This window comes from Neomonachus schauinslandi, chromosome 7 (assembly GCF_002201575.2).
Source record: "Neomonachus schauinslandi chromosome 7, ASM220157v2, whole genome shotgun sequence".
NCBI lineage: Eukaryota > Metazoa > Chordata > Mammalia > Carnivora > Phocidae > Neomonachus > Neomonachus schauinslandi.
In genome coordinates, this window is record NC_058409.1 from 77,015,166 (window position 1) to 77,036,357 (window position 21,192).

At 37.9% G+C, this 21,192-nt stretch overlaps 1 protein-coding gene across 11 annotated transcripts in view; it reads left to right on the forward strand.

Moving 5' to 3' along the window:
• The window catches only part of PAM (peptidylglycine alpha-amidating monooxygenase), a 282,875-nt gene that overhangs the window by 246,716 nt on the left and 14,967 nt on the right, over positions 1–21,192 (forward strand). For all 11 annotated transcript variants that reach the window (XM_044917061.1, XM_021701584.1, XM_021701592.1 and 8 more), the window contains 6 exons: positions 2,968–3,097; positions 12,934–13,050; positions 15,047–15,119; positions 16,257–16,467; positions 16,864–17,064; positions 19,024–19,139. In XM_044917061.1, the coding sequence (XP_044772996.1) occupies positions 2,968–3,097; positions 12,934–13,050; positions 15,047–15,119; positions 16,257–16,467; positions 16,864–17,064; positions 19,024–19,139 (848 nt within the window). The remainder of the gene's footprint in view (positions 1–2,967; positions 3,098–12,933; positions 13,051–15,046; positions 15,120–16,256; positions 16,468–16,863; positions 17,065–19,023; positions 19,140–21,192) is intronic.

Here is a 21,192-nt window from a genome sequence, read left to right on the forward strand (position 1 = left end):
GCAGACTTTTGAGTGCTTGCCAATCTAAGGTCAGTGATAATTGGGATCATTCATAGCCAGATTAAAGTTTATTACACAGTATTTCCAATATTTTATGAAATTCACATTTGTCCCCGGACAGTATAGTTATTTTGGACACCGCATATATTTCGTATCAGAATTAGTATCTCTGGACCTTCACAAGCACCTAGCTTCCGGTGCCTGCCGGTGAACCCCTGAATAGAAATGTTCCAGGAAACATGATATTTATTTCTTTTCTTGAATGAAAATAATTAACCAATTATCATTTTTATTGAGTCTCTTAACAGTGTCTTCAGCACAGTGCTGGGGGTAAAAAGAGATAGTACAAATGAATGACAAGATGATAAGGTGTTTAAATGCTAGTTGACAATATAGACAAGTAGAGACTGGATCATAGAGTTCCATTTAGTGCATTTCTCAGGCCATTACAGTGGGCCAGGCCCTGCGTGAGACTTGGTAAGTATGACATGATTCCCTGCCCTCAAGAAATTCCTTCTGGCTGCAGTGCCTCTGGACTCTGAGAATCTGTTGAAAGCAATTCAGTATCTCCGTTGTCATGATGTTCAAGGTTCCCTGGAAGCCCATCCAGACTCTTCAGGAGCTGGTGAATGAGCACAGAATGATGACCACCAAATGGACAAGCTGTAACTGAGATGAGAATGAATGACATATAACCTGAAATTCAAGCAACTTTAAAATAATTTAAAACATTCTCTTTGGGGAATGATTTATCCATCTGTTGATCTGTCTAGACATATCTAATTGTCAGGCTTATACCACTATTTCCAGAGTTCACTTTCAAAAACACAGTTTTAATCATGTCGCCCCATGCTCGAAAACCTTCAGGGGCTCCCAGTCACCTGGAGCAGCAATTTGCGTCCTTCTTTCCTATTATGACAAGTGTAATAGATGATGAATGTTATTCATCTGAGTAGCCCCATTCACATCCACTGCTGTGCCCAGAACTGTTTGCAAATGTCAGCGTACCAGCTGCAACTCTGTCCCCTTCTCTTCAACTCAAGAAGGCGTATCAGAGCACGTGAGTGACAATGACATTCTCATGTGCTCTAAATATATTTCAAAAGTAAATTATTCCCAAACTCTGTGCTTTACTGCTACTAATAATGTACTTGCAGCATGCCTCAGAATGAATCATTGTAGAGATCAAGACACCGCAGCTCAGACTTACATTCATTCATTGTTAAATCCACACCCCTTCGTGTGGTATAAGGCACATTTTCCAGTCTAAACTAACTCTCCAGGCCTGTTAATCCCACCTGCCGATGCCCTAAGCCCTCCTGGACATACACAGGCATCTTTCCAGATTACTTAAAGATCTTGAAACACATTCCGCAGTTGTAAACATCCTCACTTTTGATCTTTCTGACCGAAATATTCTCTGCCCTCTGCACTCAGCGAACCCCCACTTACCTTTAAGTGCAAACACAAGTGTTTATTTCTCTGGGAAACCTCCCAGGTATGACCTTCACCCTGCCCTCTCCCAGCCAAGCCCCAGGAAGGATTACGGACCCTCTCCTGTGTTCTGGCACTGCATCGTGTCATAAGTATTCAGTTTCCGTTTTCTCTCATTTCATTCTACACATTATTCAAGGCCAAAAACCATATTTTACTTCTTTGTGTTCCCGGAATCTAGCATAATGCCTTACGTAGACAATACACTTAGGGAATACTTGTTGAAGATGCTTCAGCCGAAGTTGTAGGCAGAACTGATCTAGGCATTCACTTGTGCTGTCTCATTAATTTTTACTAAAGAAAAATTAAATATGCAAAGGTAAAGAGACTTTGAATGAAGTGGTACTATTTCCTTACATACAGTTGAGAAAATTACTTCGAAATGTTTATCCTCACCCCAGCATCCTCTCAAGCTTGTGGAAGCTCATTATCTAGGTCCTGTGCTTCCCTTTCTTCCTCCAGTCTGTAGTTCCTGTCTCTAAGGATTTCATTGCATGTTGCCCCGTCCTCCAGAAGATGGGAAGGAGAAATGAGACTCGAATTGCTGCTTTTCTACTTCTCAGCGTTTCTATTGAAGCATTTGAGAGAGAAAGAAATATTGACACTGATACAGTAGATCTCACAGTATCTTCATAACTTTACATCCGCAGTTAGTATAGGGAATCCATACAGCATGCCTCTTTATTCATGAGCACATTTATAAAAGGAATTAACACAAATAAACCCACGTGTTCTCTAAGTATAAATGTATTCTGATGAGAAATGAAAATAACTTGGAAATCGTCCAGTCACAAAGTTTCTGTTATGTTTCACTTCTCTTATGTTAGGAAACCATGAAATGCAAGCAATGAAAGTGTGTCTCTCCATACCCATCGTTACAGGAACACTCACGTTCAGAGGAATGAGATCAGTATCTCAGATAGGTTCCTTGTACAGGAGATAATTAGTCATGGTTTATTATAGGGTCTCATATACTGAACATCCAGAATTTACACAGGAGTTAGATCGCTCATACGTGCGCACGTGCGCGCACACACACACACACACACACACACAGAGGCTTCTTGTCCACGCTTGCTATTTATTCACATGTAAAAGCTTTGAATTCAAATGATGCCATCCATGTTGCCATATTTCCCCAAAATACGAATTTTAAAGAAGAGTCTTATCCAGAAGAAAGCAGGCTCAGATTTGTTCTTTCATGACCTAACGGTAAGCTGTTTTTACAGGCATGTTATCGACAGGGAAAATGGGCATATGGTCCCCAAAACCGGTTCACAGGCACTTCTTTATCTTGTAGCTCGGGAAGCTGGCTGGCATGTGCATGTGGCATATTGATATAGAGCACGGCTTGGTTTTGTTTTCCTTGCATCTAGTGACAGTACTGCATGAGTCTCTCATAACCACGGTGAGTCTTCATGAGGCTATACTAGCTTTCCTTCTTACACCACATGTATGGATTTGTCTTTTTAGATTTCCATATCGAAGAAGCACTGGATTGGCCTGGAGTATACTTGCTACCAGGCCAGGTTTCTGGGGTGGCTCTGGACCTGAAGAATAATCTGGTGATTTTCCACAGAGGTGACCATGTCTGGGACGGAAAGTAAGTAATATATTTCCTTCAAGGAGTAAATGAAAACAAATCTAGCACGCGTCACTTTTTGTTAAACAGTAAGAGAATACCAAGGTTCTCTTTGAACTTGATTTTTGTGAGCAAACCACATTTATTCTTTTAATGCATGACTGTGATAAGTAGCAGAAAGGAAGTCTTGTGCATTTTAAAACAAACTAAAACAGTTTCACAATCTAGTTTATGGAGAGAAGGCAGTAACAATCTGTGATCCTACCTGCTTACCATTTTCCTACTTCCTCCTTGAAGCTACCTTCACGTTCCTAAGGAGAGTAATATTAAAGGCAGTTAAGACAGTACATTGCTGAGGCATTTCAAGACTTCAGAGAAAGTGCATCATGAGAAATGATCAACCAAGAAAAGATAATTAGTTGACTACAATGAAGCACTTTGTTATTTCTGTGTATATGCTGCATAAAGAACCATTCTAAGGCAGTTGAACTCCCCTTTTCCAGCAGACTGCTCCATGGCAGTGATCACAATTAGCCTTCTGGAGATTATGGTTGAACCAATTTGGCTACCACGTGTGTAAGAAGAGTAGCTTGGCCTTCACATTTTCATAGAGATTAATTTTATTACTCAAATTTTCTCTTTTTTAAGAGCACCAAAGACTTAAGGACTAATTCCCCTGCTTTTCCGTCTGGGTTTCTCTTTCCAACCTTCTACTCTACCTTCCACTATCTTCTTGGAAGGATTTTTGGTAAAAATGTCTGTCTAACATTTATTGTTTACTGTGGGCCTGTCACTGTTCTAAATGTTTACGTAAATCTCCTCACACATTTGGGCACTGTTACTATCACCACCAGTCACATTTTCCAGATGAAGAAACCAAGAGAAGGTAAGTGTTTTGCGCATGACTTGGAGTTAGCCAATGGCAAAGCCAGGCTTCAGTTCCTTTCTATCTGACTCCCAGGTCAGCCCAGGTACCCACTTTGTGATACTGCCGTTCATGGGATTGTGAGTACATTCATATGATGATATTTTTAAAAGCTTGGTCCACAATTTAGCAGGTTATGTCAACTCTCCTAAGTAATGAATATCCATTTATTCATTTGTTTTTATCACAAATTTACACATGAAGGTAAATCTTAAGATATCAATTAAGCGTCATGAATCTTCTTCTTTCAAATGTACAGCTGTAGGGTCTCGTTTGGAAAATTGAGGACCTACGTAGATAGTTCAGTTGGTTTTTTTCTTCCATTTTCAGAGATACTGAATGAACTCATGCTAATGCTAAGCCTGCTCTGTCACTCTACATGGATGGGGTTTTCTTTGTGCAGGTGAAGAGGGAATTCAGGCAGCATTTCAAAACAGATTGCTAACTTTGTTAATGTTTAATTGTCCTTTCCAGTTGTCACACTTGAAAATGGAATCTGAGAAGGAAATCACTTCAGAGTTCAAAGCAATCGAACTCACTATTCCTAGTCATACATCTCTGTTACATCGTCTTAGTCATTATCGATCATCTAATGGTATTTTAACAAGTGCTTCTAGAAGCAAACTCTTTCTATTCATCATAGCATATTCTTCTTTTAATGAATATTGCTACATTTTCTGCATGGATTTCTAGCCACATTTTACCAGAGGAGAAAATTACAGCATCATTTTCTCCCATTGACACTGTTTCAGCTGGCTAAAGCTAGATTGGATAAAGTCCAATTCTCTGTTTTAATGGGATACTCACTGCAAGCAAACAGCAGAGGCTGGGACAGCTTACTAGGACAAGGGATCAGTACAGGCCAGCTTGGGGCCGAAAAGGGTGACACAAGACTATGAACTAAGAGCCACAGAAGAACATTTTCTGTGACTTGTGTGTTAGTCCTAGCAAAAGAGCTGCTTTCTCCTGGCATCTAGCTTTCATCTAGATAACCAGTATCATGGGCAAATAGATTCCAGTTTCACGGCCAAGGCCCTGGTGTGTTTATCCTGATAAATGGCACCAACAAAAGGGTGTTGTTAAAAATGCAAGACTCTTCAGAGCAGATGTGCTGATTCAACTCGTTAAATCTCTTTCTTCTTTCTTACTCATCTTTATCTTTCAGATGTTAAGAATTTTGTTCTCTCTCTTTCCTTGTGTCTTTCCTGTATTGTCCGTTGGCCTCTAGCAGCCTTTTCAATCCATACCTGCCAGGAAATTCTCTTCTGGAACTCACTTCTCTGCTTTTAACCACTGTCTGCTCTATTATTCTATGAGGAGAATTAGAAGTGGATTACTCTGTTAGTTTTTAGAAAAATAGATTTGGATTTGTGGATTCCGTTCTTTGAACCGTCTTGCATGGCCATCCTTCATACGTAAGTCACATTATATAAAACAGACAAAATACATAGTTTTTGTTCTCCCTCATTAAATATCTAAGGATTGTAAAAAGACAAAAACAACACCTGCCTGAAGAATTTATGATGTCCTGGTGAGAGATCATGAACATTAACGATTGGGTGGAAATTGCATTCTTGTTGCTACCAACTGTTTGAGGAGAGTAGTGAGAAATCCTGTATTCATCATCTTCCTTGGAATTTTTCCCTTCCTAATATTTCTCACGTTCACAAAATTATAGTTTCCATAAGGCCAGAACTTGCTCTAAATCAAATCTAAGCCCTCTGTATCCCCTAATTTCTAGGATGTGGTCATTCTTTAACTATCAGACAGCGCTTGGCATCAACAATCCCTAATTAATACTTAGTACCCAACGCTCTTTGGTATCATCGTATCAGCTGTTTTTATATGTACTGTTACTCCTCATTTCTACCTGATTTCCCTGATCACCCCTTACTCTTCTATTTAACCATGCTAATTAAGCATGGCAACCAAACTGCAATAATAATAATAATAATAATAATAACCACTTAACCTCCTGAAAGGTGACTGTCACTCCTTTTCTCCATTTGATTTCCATTTTCTTCCCTGCCTGTCCCTGACTTCATTATGGCTACTTTAAGAAGCTTCTAGCTGAAATAAGAAATGCCTATTACCAGCAGGGTGTAATGAAAACTTTAAGAGCCTCTTGTCTGTCCTGGTGTTAGGGCAGTGTGACAGCTGGAGCTCTTTCAAATTTAAATGCCTCCCAGCAGGAGCTGGGTAGCTCCTGCCTCCAAACAGCTGTTCCTGGGTCTCTTTCTTAAAATCAGACGACTGTCAAGTCTTGCTTCTTGGCCTTTCTTTTATTTCTCTCAGCTATGGTTGTGGTTCCACTAGGCAGGACCCACATCACATACCCACTTAACTAAATCAAGGGTTTTACCCCTAATATTTAGGTGTTAAAAGTTGTTTTCCTTTATATCATTTATTATTTTTTTTTCACATGGAGTTGGAAGGGATCTTGGAAGTTGTATCACTTGGGATTCTTTCAGTAAGAGAGAAAACCAACACAGACTAGCTTAGGAAAAGAGGAAATTTAACAGTTCATATAAGTGAAAACTTCAAGGGTATGGTCGTCCAAACGACATCACCCAGATCCATTTTTTAATACATTTTCCCCTGGTTGGTTCCATTTCTGGGCCCTGATTGATCCTCTCCCTGTTTTCAGCTTCAGAATCACATTATTTCACCAGTCTCACAAAAGAGATCATCTATGTCCCTGACAGGTCAACAGAAAATCCTTAAATTGAGTCTTTTAGCATATTTTTTGGTCTGACTTAGGTCACATCTCCTCCATCTCCAAACCAGTCCTTGTAGCAGAAGAATGATATCCATTCTTCGGCTTAGCCGAAAGTTTTTTGTTCTGTCCCTGGAATTTGGGAGTAGAGTTGACATCATCTGAAGCAGATGGGCTGAGAGTGAGGCTCAGAATGTATTGGGTCAACCAAACAAACATGGAGGTTTTCTTAGAACATGAATGGGGCAGTAGACATTGGGCACCCAGAAGAGCAAATGTGCACCAGAGAGCTCACTTCCCATTTCCTACCTAATGCAGACACCTCTTTACAAGATCTTCCACAGTAATCCACTGCTTGAACTCTCAGTGCCAGGAAAATTCCCTATGATATGAGACATGCTTTCCAATTATGGGACTCATCTAGGTGCTAGAAAGTTCTTCATTATTTAAACTCAAATCTGAGTCTTCTAACTCCACCTTCATGACAGCCTAATGCAAGATGAACTTACTCCCATTTATCCATGTCAGTTACTTACATATTTGAAGGAAGTCTTATCTTCTCCAGACTTAATATCCCCAGGCCCTCAACCAACCTTTATGCTGACATCATACTGTCATCTGAAGGCACACTGATTTCTCATTCTTCTAAGGTGTTTGGTTGAGAAGTGGCCACAATACCTCATGTATTACCTGATCGGCAATGCAATTACTGTCCTTCATGTGTATTTTAGATATCTGTGAGTGTAAAAGGATTGTATTCACTTTTATTCAGCATTCATATCACCTTGTTGCCATGTGTTGAACCTGCTGAGATCTTCAAATGTATTTCATAACATTGTGCTCAAGTTTTTTACTGGAATCTTATGTGGTGTTTTTAAAATATTGAATTCAGGACTTTATTCCAGTTACATTTCACCATATTAGATTTAACAATTTACAGATATTATTATATTCTTAATTAACTATAGAATGAGCTGTCCCTCCCAGCCTTGTGTCAGGTCTGTTTGATGAGCATGCCTTTCATATCTTCATAAAGGTTGTTCGTAAGATTTGAATAGTTGAGTGGCTGACTTAGCAAGTTTTGTTCTTGGAGATGTGGTCTTCTGGGAATCTTCTCCTATTTGCACCCCCCACCCCCAAACAGCTCACAAGACATCTCTTCATCAGTGCCTTATGGAATCTTGCTGAGATCTGTTGTTGCAGAAATCTCTCTGCATCCTGACTTTCAGAAAAATCAGTTTAAGATTAGCCTCACTAGTTTTCTGGAGTCTCAGTTATCTGCTTGAGGTTCTGCTTTTACATCTGCAAATTCTTTTATACCTTAAGAATTTAGTGAGCCTAGAAAACGGAACTCAAAGTGACTGAATGGTACCTTAGAACCTTCATATCTGAGAGAAAATCATGAGGAGTTCTACAGAAAGAATGTTTCCATGTCCTAGCATTTTCTCTCACATTGCCATTTGCCACTTAAGCCATTTGCTTCCAGTGTTATGCCACTTTCTCTAGTTCTTCATTATGTGACTATTCTCCCATCTCTTCTGCATACACATGTTAAATTTGATAACTGGCAGGGAAATTCTCCATTCCAGTGAGGTCAGTCCTAGTAAGAGAAAACCATATGTGTGTGTGTGTGTGTATATATATATATATGTATATTTTTGTTTGTTTGTTTGTTTGTTTTTTAAAGACAGGAGACCTGGGTTTGAATCTTGGTTACCATTTCCTAGCTCTGAGACCTGCATGAAGATGTTTGCACTCCCTTACCCTCAGTTCCCTAGTCCAAAAAAATGAGGGCTTTATTAAGTGCCTCATTCTGTTGAGTAACAAAAAGCACTTTGTCAAGCACCTGGTCCTCGGTGGCTTTACTGACCCAACAAAGCCCAGTGCCATAATACCTAGTTCTTTGTTCTTTTCATCCCTATTTGTGATGTCTCCAGTGCTAGGTCCATCAGGGCACTAAAGTCATATTGTTTTTTTTTTGTCTTTCTACCTCTTTTCCTCCTCACAGCGATTTTTTGCAATGTGTTTATTTTCAGAAGTGTTTTTAACATAATATTTAAGTACATTCCATTTAAAGTCTCTGGCCTTTGTATGGTAGATCTCTGCTTCGCTAATATTGAGGGGACCTTTCCACTTATTTTCTCACTTGAAAACTTAGAGTTCTAACAGATGGTTAGAGGGGGTGGGCGGTGAGGGGGGGATGGGTGAAATAGGTGAAGGGGGCTTAAGAGTACACTTACCATGATGAGCACTGAGGAATGTTCAGAAGTGTTAAATCGCTATATTGTACACCTGCAATGAATATAACGCTGTGTGGTAACTACCCGGGAATTAAAATTAAAAAATAAAGAAAAAGCAAAAGAAAACCTATGGTTCTTTCTCCAGTTTCTTAATTTATATAATTACAACATTATATTCTACTTCTCAGTTGCTGTTATTTACTTTGCATTCCCGTAATTTTGATTGATGGCACAGAAGTTTATTTTCTCCTTACTCTTGTTTCTTTTCTGCGTGAATATAGCAAAGCATTTCTTCTCAGCCTTATCGAAACTGTTTGATTAGCTGCTAATATGCAAAATCATTGACGGGGAATTCAAACTGCTAAAATAAAGAACTGATGAATTCTGGCCCATAGGCCACAGTTCAGTGTCTTTGGCTGAGTGCTTTTTCAGAGAAGCAAACAAAAATCAGCAGTGCTGCAGGCACTGGGTGAAATTTGCAGGGTATTATTATATCCCGTAAAAAGTTAAATGTGGTTGAAATGAAGACCGCTCTGCAGCATATAATGTGGGGTGGCTGCTTTAGATCACTAAAGCAGCAGCTTGCCACAGCAACGGTGTAGCCCGCTCTGGGATCTGACGTCCAGTCATGAACCGTTCAAGGGTTACCTTTCTTTGAATTGCAGGAGTTTTTAAACTACTTTATTTGGCGGATTTAGTGTGTGTGTGTGATTTTTCCCGTTTAAGAAAAAATACCAATTTCTTTTGTTACTTGCCCTGTGTCACTGCCAAGGGCCAGTAGCCAGTTGCACGAAAGCCCCACTATCCCAAATGAAAAGGATTAGGACTGATCAGCGGAGCTCTGGCATGCTCCAGTTTTCTCAGGATCTACATTAGGTACTATTGCCACCATGCAATGCCACTATTATTAGCTATCAGTAGTGGGTCAGAACACTATCAATATATCAAGTGTTTAGCACGTGGTAAGAATTATGAGGACTTGGTAACAGTCCATATTACTAACTCCCAGGTGAGGGTGAAGTAGAGAAGTAATATACTACTATGTTCCATATCCAAGCAAATAAACTGCAAGAATAAAACAGAAGAGAAAAGGAAATCTAAATATGATCGGTGGATGTTCAGCAATATCAATAAATATCCTGGTTATGATGTTGTACTATAGTTGTGCAAAATGCTACCTTTGAGAAACCTCTCTGTATTGTTTCTTGCAACTGCATGTGAATCCACAATTATCTCAAAATTTCAAAGAAAGAGGAAACAGATTTTAACTCCTTACAGGGAAAGTACAACTCACATTATCTAGATTGCCATTTTGCCGTTATAAACACTGCAATGTTCTTGGAGAATGAGGAATATAACATAAGCCTGAAAACAGAAAATAGCTGAGGAGACTATTACACATGAATGTGAACCTTCTAGCATACACTGAGTCTTAGACATGCAGCACTTACGTTATCCGGTATCACAGACACGTTGGCAAAAAAGCGAACATTGGTGGTTGAACCCAGGGTCATTGTTTTCTAGAAGAATCTATATGATGTTTTTTAGTAAGAAATTCATATTGAAAATAGAGTTTCAGATATAGGATAAACTCTTTTTGGTTTTCATAGTTTTTTGGGGGGGGGGTTTTTTTTTAAAGATTTTATTTATTTGAGACAGAGAGAATGAGAGAGAGAGAGCACATGAGAGGGGGGAGGGTCAGAGGGAGAAGCAGGCTCCCTGCCGAGCAGGGAGCCCGATGCGGAACTCAATCCAGGGACTCCAGGATCATGACCTGAGCCTAAAGCAGTCGCTTAACCAACTGAGCCACCCAGGCGCCCTGGTTTTCATAGTTTTAAAGAGTTATGTCATAGTCACTCTTTATCAGTCTCCCATGATTTAATAAGACCTTGTATACTCTTACATTGGTTCTAATAAAATTTCACATTTCCATTTAATAATGATCCCATGAATATCTTCTGAAATCTGCTTTGTTAGTGATGTTACTTCTGTTTCATAAACTCAGGTACTTTTTTTTTTTCCCTAGAGACTGCTGTGTGGTTTTTAACTACACATAATAGCATTATGTGAACAGTATTACTTAAGTTTTAGGTTGACAATGCTGAATCAATATTTTGTTTTCAATTGAATGCATCATTAATAAGAACTACCTCAGGGACTTACTGTTCTTTCATGAAAAATGTTCCCAGAAGACTGTAACAGTCAAGAAGCTCAAATAATTGTGTGATGTGTATTTTTAATGGCAAGAGAATGTAATTTTGAATTTTTTATTCTTCTACTGGGACCCTGCATACGTTCCACAAGAATCACAACCATCCAATCAATAGGTAGGAGACAGATTTGATCATTCTTTTGCCTTTCCAAATTGTAAATATTATCTCCATAAATATTTAATATTACTCAGATTCTTCTTTTGCTTATACAGTTGAACTAAAAATAGTATAGTTTTTTGAACGGCTTTGTCAATTCTATAAAGGAAATTCTGTTACAGAAATATTCATTGATCATCCATTGACTTTGGCAAAATATAAATATATTATGTATATTTTTATATAGACACACACATGCGTATGACTCAACTATGTGCTGATCCAGTTCTCTGGTTTTTTTGTTTTTGTTTTGTTTTTTTGACAGATAACGAGAGCAGGAACACGAGGGGGAGTGGGAAAGGGAAAAGCAGGCTTTGTGCTGAGCAGAGAGCCCTATGCAGGGCTCGATCCCAGGACCCTGGGATCATGACCTGGAGCCGAAGGCAGACGCTTAACGACTGAGCCATCCAGGCGCCCGAGTTCTCTGTTTTTTAAAATATAAATTGGTCTCTTGGTGTTCTGTGTATTTATCTCTCTGTTACATAAGATTAGGTTACAAGATTTTGTCTTTGTCACTTATCCCAAATAATTTCCTAAACAGGAATCGAAATAAGTACAGTATCTGTGATAATTGTCAACTTAGGGAAATACATTACTAGCAATTCATATAGAAATATAAATGGAAAAAATATACATTAACATGTATGTTCATAATATTTTATAGCCTGGGAGATACAGAGTTAAAAACAGCAATTGTCATATTAGTTTTAGTTTTTATATTATTATATAGTTGCCCATTTTGTACTTATAGAATAGTTGTTTTATGGAAGTCTTATGTTTCTAAGCATATTCTTGTTTCAAGAATCAATCATGTTTTATATTTTTAAAATATTTTGAGCATTAGATCCTCTATCCTTGTAATATGTATCTGCATGTTATACCTATGACAGATACAGTAGCAAACATACTTTTGATCACTACCCCTTCTGCTATCATTTATACTTTCCTTATTACAGTGTAAGTTAAAATAAATTATGATTTCTTTTGTAGTTTGAAAGAAAATAGCTATTAAAATATTTTGCGGAGCTTTAAAAAAAAATGGTTAAGCGTTCTTGGTAGTATTTCTTAAACTCTCATGTGAATATGAATCACGTGGGGATCTTGTGAAAGGACAGATTTCAGATTTGGTGGGTGTGAGACCTTGCATCTCCGGGCAGTTCGCTCCACTGACCACTCTGAGCAGCACGGTTCTACGGGCCGATGGTATATATGTAACTACCATTATATACATACTGGTATATATATGTATATGTATATATACATAGATGGAATCAAAGAGAAATGTGAAGGACAACAAAGTTTAAGCTCTTCTCTTGATTCTTTTTTTTTTTTTAAAGATTTTATTTATTTATTCATGAGAGACAGAGGCAGAGGGAGAAGCAGGCTCCCCGCAGAGCAGGGAGCCCGATGCGGGACTCGATCCCAGGACCCTGGGATCATGACCCGAGCGGAAGGCAGACGCCCAACCGACTGAGCCACTCAGGCGTCCCTCTTCTCTTGATTCTGTATTTTGAACCTCAAGTGAATGATCTGCATTTCTCAAGTTCATTGCCATTTCTCATTGGCTTATTTTCCATTCTTATGCCTTTTTTTTTTTTCTTTTTCAGCTCTTTTGATAGCATGTTTGTTTACCAGCAAAGAGGACTCGGGCCAATTGAAGAAGACACTATTCTTGTCATAGATCCAAATAATGCTGCAGTACTCCAGTCCAGTGGAAAAAATCTGTGAGTGAAATTACTTCTGTGGTTATTAAGGCTTGTTTGTTAAAGTGTGGCACTGGCTCTGGTCTCGGAAAGGGTGTATCGTACGGTGGCTGGTGAAAAAGCGCAGCTTACGAAAGCAGGAGGCTAATCGGGCCATCCCATCTTCCATTTTCTAAATAGGTGGTTCTAAACCCTGACTGAAATTAGAATCACCTGGGAAGCTTCAAAAAACCAGATTGAGATTTTGGCTGGGATGCGACCCAGGGGTCAAAAGCTAATTTTAAAGCTCCCAGGTGATTCTAATCGGTACTCAAACTTCATAGCACCATTGATACACATGGCTAATGAAGTGAATTGCTGATCAGCATGGATCTGAAGATTAAAAAAATTTTTTTTCAGCATTAAAGTCACATAACCAAAATCATCAAGTAATCAACATTAAGAAAAAAGGCTTCTTTCTTGCTCAAAGTGAAAACAAAACAAATGTCATTTTTAGTTTTCCTTAGCATGCATAGGTAATTTGGCTTTGAAAGACTTATTATTTGGTCTTATTCCTAGATGACATTTGGCAGCCAAAAAAATACTGGCTGATTCATGGTCATTGAAGGGAAGGGGCACCTGCTTACAGAGTGTCCTCAACCATTTTAACCTGGCAGCTTCAGGAACTATACCCTGCTCCATCTGCTTAGGCACAGGAAAAGCCAGGGAGCCATCCATTCTGAGCGCAGCTGCTTATGAGGATGGTAATAATTAGGGTTGTTTTTTTTTTTTTATAGGATTCTAAGATGGCGAGTCAGGGGCCAAATCCTAATAGCAGCTCTACCACTTAGTGGGTTTGAGCCTGTCTCCCTGGTGCTGTACCCATGAATCAGAAGCATTCTCTTTCCAGAAAGGAATCAGAGGAAGGTGGAGAAATGGCTGCCAAATGAACCTGGCCAGCAGTGGGGTGTCTGTGTTGAAAGCAAGTCATAACCCTCACATTCAGTCACCAAAACACAGATCTAGTTCAGTTCATTAGTCAAGCTCACGGTGTTACGGTCTTGGCTCATGAAAAAAAAAAGTCTGTGGTGTCACCACCATGGTTAAGGCTAGAAGCTGACAAACAGCTTGTGGTTTGTCAGATGTCATTTGACCACAACCACATTAAGATATTGCCCATGTGTTTGTTAATTCTAAGTTCCTTAAGCCTGTGAGCCTCTGTCTACATTAGTTTCCAGTTAGTTCTCTTACCCAGATTATCCCAGTTGATTTGTTAAAGAGATTAACCTTCTCCAATGATTATCCAGCACACCACTTCACTTTGCTTCGATGAGCTTGTATGCTGGAAGGTGTTTTCTTTGGGTTTTACTGTCTTTAGGAGGCACTCTTAAAGCTTTCGAGTCCTATATTTAATATTTTCTATTAACACAGCTTACATTACCTCGAAGCATGTTTAAAGTATTCAAACTATATAAATCCATTTATATTTTTCTAGACAATTTGCTTTATACAATTTCTAAAATGTTAATATTTATGATCTTTGAACTTGTTTTTAAATTGATATTATTTGTGTTGTTTAATATACCATACTTTGTGATAAATACTTGTAATTGATTGTAGGCTTCATTTATACATTTTTCAAAGATTAAATAAATACCACTCAAGGTATGTCAAAAGGAGGGGTGGGGGGATGGGGTAACGGGGTGATGGGCATTAAGGAGGGCACATGATGTAATGAGCACTGGGTGTTATACGCAGCTGATGAATTATTAAACTCTACATCTGAAACTAATGATGTACTATATGTTAGCTAATTGAATTTAAATTAAAAGAATGTACTTTAAAAAAAGACATGTCAAAGGAGGTTCCTATTTTAACAGGTATTTTCATTTAATTTATGTTGGGCTTTAGTAATGCAGGTACATGTTTATCAATTCATAAATTTATATTACCTTTACAGATTAATTAGCAAAAAAATTCTTCTCATGTATGCTTTGGGAGTAATTATATAATTAAGACCATTGCTTTTATTTTGCAGATTTTATTTGCCCCATGGCTTGAGTGTAGATAAAGATGGAAATTACTGGGTCACAGACGTGGCTCTGCATCAGGTAAGCTTCCATTTGGCAGGGATTCATTTAGAACTTAATGGAGTTACGCTTTTGAAATGCTCTAGAGCTGTCTGGGTCTTTTTCTGTCACACAGGAAGTTGATAACAAGAAAATGGAACTGCCACATCTGAAATGTTTCCTTTAGAACTCAGGGCTAGGAAAAGCTAATACGTAAATAATCAAGTCACCCTTCTATGTTGGGCTGGCAGGAAGCTTAGGGCCAGATGTGAGCCTTCACTGTAACAACTGTATGGGCCTCCCCACACTTCTTGGCTCTCCACATTTGCTTTTCTTTTCTGTGTTCCCAGGGCTTAGTTCTGTTTTATCACTTGTGTTGTTGTTTTTTCCCTAAACCACTTTAATCTTCTATAAATCCAGGCAAGATCTTCAGGAACATCCATGTTTATATTTAAAACATCACATTTTTGTTGTTTTTAAAGGAAGTTCTATTTCCATCACAGAATAGACACAAGGCCTTCCTCTCAAAAGATGAGCTTTAGGGCGCCTGGGTGGCTCAGTCGGTTAAGCGACTGCCTTCAGCTCAGGTCATGATCCTGGAGTCCCTGGATCGAGTCCCGCATCGGGCTCCCTGCTCGGCGGGGAGTCTGCTTCTCCCTCTGGCCCTCCCCCCTCTCATGTGCTCTCTCTCATTCTCTCTCTCTCAAGTAAATAAATAAAATCTTTAAAAAAAAAAAAAAAAAAAGATGAGCTTTAATATCCATTTTATGAAAAGGTGGCAAAGAAGTATGAAAACTAGGAGAAAAAAAAAAACAACCATCTCAGTAAACAGTTATTGCTCATGTATTACCTGGAGAGCACTGTACTATTAGCCGAGGAGAGACAAAAAAAGTGTGACGTGGGGGGAACAAGACACCTGTTCACTACTAGTCTCCATTCACCCACAATTACCTGGATGACCTTGAGCAGATCACTTAATCTCTAAGGGCCTCCCTTAAGAATGTAGGAATCAGACCAGATGATTTTTAGAGTCCTATCCAGTTCTACCAAGTATCTTCTGCTAAATAAACCTCTGGGAGCTACCACTCTAATTGCCTGTGAAAGTGGTCTAGGTCAGGCAGGGGTGTACCCATAATAACCATTCAGAGTGGGTAAGACTTTTGTTCCTTCTTTAAAAAGGTGTTCAAACTGGATCCAAACAGTAAAGGCGGCCCTCTGTTAATCCTGGGAAGGAGCATGCAACCAGGCAGTGACCAGAATCACTTTTGTCAACCCACTGATGTCGCTGTAGACCCAGACACTGGAACCATCTACGTATCAGACGGTTACTGCAACAGTCGGATTGTGCAGTTTTCACCAACTGGAGAGTTCATCACACAGTGGGGAGAAGGTACTCAATCTGACTCTTGATCTCTGTCATTCTTAGCCAGTTACACTAGGAACTAGCGACCGGGTGTAATTGTCGGATGTAATTGTCCCCTGCAGTGGGAAAAGCAGGGCCTCCATATGCATCCAGTTGGCAATTTTCTTACACACACACACAGTCTTGTGAGAGGAAAAAAGAATGCTTCAACACAAAAACTTTGTCCAAATAGGGAGAAAATCCATAATGTGTTTGTGGGCAAGAGATATTATAAACTTACAAACTGCTTTACCTTATTTTTCCCCTGGTCCCCCAGATATTTAATGGTTTACTACCATGGACTTGGAAACATTAGAAAACGTTAAAGTCAGAATTTGGGTGATTTTACAAATTGTGTATCTGAGGTTTTTCTTTGTTCTGTAGAGTCTTCTAGGAGCAATCCTAAACCAGGCCAGTTCAGTGTTCCTCACAGCTTGGCTCTTGTGCCTCATCTGGGCCAATTATGCGTGGCAGACAGGGAAAATGGTCGAATCCAGTGTTTTAAAACTGACACCAAAGAATTTGTGCGAGAGATTAAGCATGCATCATTTGGAAGAAATGTATTTGCAATTTCATATATACCAGGTACTTCATCTTTATTATTTGTATTTTGTCATGCTATACTCTATCCTTACAAATTATTTCTCTTAATATGCTTTTTTTATGAATTATTTTTCTTATTAAGGGATTGAAGATGCTTCATAGATCAGATCTTGAACTATTTTAAAACTGTTAGTGCCTTGTAGATCATTTTCATCTCATGTGACCCTGTTCTTTACACAGAAATAAGAAAGCACTCAAACTTAACTCTTTGTAATGGATTCAAAAATTGTTCTCAAATATGGATTTTCATTTTTCCTTAATTGGGATCATTTGCTCTAGTTATTAAGTGATTAATATTGTATCTTTACACATCATCAACAGATGGTGTGTGATAAAATCAGTACAGTATTCAAAATACTTCTGCTTCACATTTTTTTAAAAAGCAGTGGCCAATTTTTTTTTTTTTTTTTTTTAAGGTAAAGATGTAAAGTAAGTGAGGCTTACTTAATGGCTTAAATGCCAAGATAAATGACCAATAAAATCCAGAATTTTTTTTCTCCTTTTCAAAATAGATTTTCTGGACTTGAAGAAAATCAGAAAAATAATATAAATTTATAAAATAAGCTCCAGTTGATTCATATTACAAAATAACTTGCTTATGATTTCTTTAAATTATGAATACTGAACAACTAAAAATATATTTCTAAAATGTCTATATAATTTTTACAATGTATTTCATAAATATATGTGTACCTCTATTAAAGTAGCATTGACTATTTGTAGTCATCGCTATTATGTTTACATTTCTTATACTATTAAAGTTGCATATGCCTGCTCTCTTCCCAAGCATGCCCCAATGTATTTAGGAAATGGAGTAAAGAGACTCAGGTGACCAGATTAAGGAGCAAGTTTGGCTTCCACAAGGAACAAGTAACAAAATAATAAAAGACTCTCATTAATGTCAGTGAAAAATTCTCATGTTCGTTTTTACTTCATACGTTAAAGAATAAATTTGGCAAGACCATCCACTTAATAAGGAGGGTGGTCAAGTTCATGGTGACTAAAAATAAATCAAATGGGAGAAAAACACTAAGACTATGAGAGAAAATCTGGTTAAAAATAGAATATAAGCAAAGACAAAGTGTATTATAATTGGAATTCCCTCTGCAGTATTGCACAATAATAACTGATGCTGATATGTTGATTTTTTTCTTAGTATGATATGCTAAAGAACCTTTTCCTGAAATCCTTTAAAAAAAAGATGAAAAGATCTTAGCAGTTCAGTGCGATGTATATTTTATTGTGTTTTAATTCTTTAAAACATAATATTCAATCATCTGAAGTGTTTATTTAACCCAAACATCACGGTTTCTATTATTTTGTATAAGCACTACTACATTAAGAAATATAACTTTGCTATACAAAGTATTCATGGAATTAATATTAAAAAAGATGGTCTAATTTTTTTAATTAGGAAAAAATAAGTCTTTGATAATCTGAAGTGCGCGTCTCACATTTTCAGACTTCAGTTGTTTAAACTCAGATTATTATGTTTCTACCGTAACTTCACTTGCTGCCTTTGTGTATTTTTTTCTTGATTCTCCTCGTAGCGATAGCATATAGTACTTATTTTTTAAAAGATCTGATATCCCACAGTGACTGACTTAAAGGTTATCACTAGGATGTCTGTGATAACCATATGTCTCTGTATCTATATCACTACCTGTGTATTCCTGATTTCTACCGGCTTCCTAAGTGGAAAAGGCCTTGAAGTTCCTGGTTTTCCTATTATAAGGAGGTTAGTGCCTTAACTAACTTGTTTGCCCCTGTTCTTATTATTCAAGATAAATTTGCTTAGTATTTTATTTTCTACTTTTGTTTTCAATTGTAGGGACTAGGCTGACCACCTGAAGTCAATTGTTTGTGTAATGTACATGCATATATTTGAAGGCCAGTCTCCTCCATATTTTAAAGAAAGGTTAACTGGAAGTATTGTCACAGGTTTGCTCTTTGCGGTGAATGGGAAGCCTTTCTTCGGGGACCAAGAACCTGTACAGGGATTTGTGATGAACTTTTCCAGTGGGGAAATTATAGATGTCTTCAAGCCAGTGCGCAAGGTATTCACATACATTGCCTAGGTATCTGTTGTCATGAGAATAAACTAAGATACGAATCTTGGCATTCAATTTGTACCTGAATGATTTTTAAAAACTTTAAGGAGATGTGATAACTTTCTTAACTATGTTTTTAGGAGTTTCCTATTACTATGTTTTGTTTAGAATAAATATCCTTGTCTGTTCTTAGATCAGTTTCTTCAGATGCAAAGTAACACTGTATGCATTTCTAAGGTTCTGAGTAGACTTTGCACACCAGAGCAGGTTGAAATTCACTGTAGTTAAAATACCAAAAAAATAAGTCTTTTCCTGCTTTCATCCAAGTAGAGAGGATACCACACAGTATGTTAAATTGTACTTTTGTAGTTCTCTTAGATCCAACAGAAATCTTGTTTGCTTTTTGTATGCTGCTACTGCATTGAGCAACAAGACTTGAAAATAGCACTTTCTGGAATTTATTCAAGTCCTCAAGGCTTGGTTTAGGACAGAGACTAAAGGCTAATTGTGACTTCACAAATGGTTTACCACTGCTTATTCTAATAGTGCTTTTTACACACACCCTGACTGGTTCGCCATGCCCGTCGCCCTTCCGTCTCTTCCGTGTACCCTCTCTGTAATCTGACCGGGCTGCCAGAATGATCAGAATGCTCACATACACTGCCTGCATATGCCTGTGGCTGATTTTAGAATACTCAGCTTGCTACAGTGCTGCAAATGAGAGTTATTTTTTCCAAAACATGTAAAGATATATTGGCTTTACTTGGATCAAAGTGCAACTATCATGAAGCACTGGACAAACTCTATCTCCATACTCATAACAGTATTCTTTAAAATAACAAATTTGCTATATTAAAAAAAACTTCAAAATGCCTCAATATTTGAGAAATTTTTCTGTTAGAATACTGACAGCTAGGCTGGGATTGATCAGAATTCATTCTAGAGATATTTATTAAGTTTCTGCCCCATGTCAGGCACCATGCTAGATTCTGAGGATATGATGGTGAACAGAACAGGACAGAGCCTACACAGCCTCATCCTCAAATGGAGTTTTAGCAAAAGTTACAGGATCTGAACTGAACCAAGCTGAGTCTGAACGAAAGATTGCAGTACAAATTCCCTTTTTCTTCGTGTTTCTGTTCATACACAACAAATAGGACTTTTCACACTATCTCACCTGAAAAGCAGTAAAGAATCAAATATCTAATGATAGTAGCCCTTCAGAAATTCATTACATTGATAATATATATTTTACTTCAGTAGTGTTTCAGATCCTTACTGATTATCTGATCTTCATTATTTTGCCCCTCTGAGTTTTAACTTCCTCGTATCTATTGATACAGTGAGAGATTTAACTTTCTTTTATGTCTTCACTTTGTATTAGTGTGGTGTTTGCTTTGATTTTTCTTTTAATAATAATATACTCTGTCAACCAAGGACATTAACTTTCAATTCAAATATGCATCGAGAAAGCAAAACTGTGTGCTACATAAGAAACTAAATTCTAAATGAGCCTTATTCTCATAAAAACCTTATTCTCATATGAACAGCCATGAAATGAAAACCTCAGAAAGCATTATGCCTAAACATTAGCATTCACCAGACATTCAACAATGAGTAAGTCACAATATGTAAGTCAGTACAGCAAACTTAAAAAGAGAGCCTAACTCCGAGGTGAAATTTGCTTTTCCTTTCAATAAACAAGAACTGATATTACACCAAAATCTAGAAATTTGTTCTGTGTTGATTCAGTAAACGAAAATCAGTTTATGAATCTCTCACAATTGCCATTTAATTACATTATCATCACAAAGATTAAATTGGTTTGAAGGAACTCATATGGTATATTGACTCCTATGTAAGAAGAGATTCTTCCTTCAAATCAAAAGTCAAGTTTTACATAATGTGTCTGCAGCTCTGTGTATGCCTGTCCACCACTTACTTCCTTGTGTACTTCAGTTCTCCTTCTTCTATTACATTCTTCAGAAAAGTTTGTGCCTGAACATATGAGCTCCATTTTTATGTCTATGCAAGGAGGCTGAGACAGTAGGACAATAAA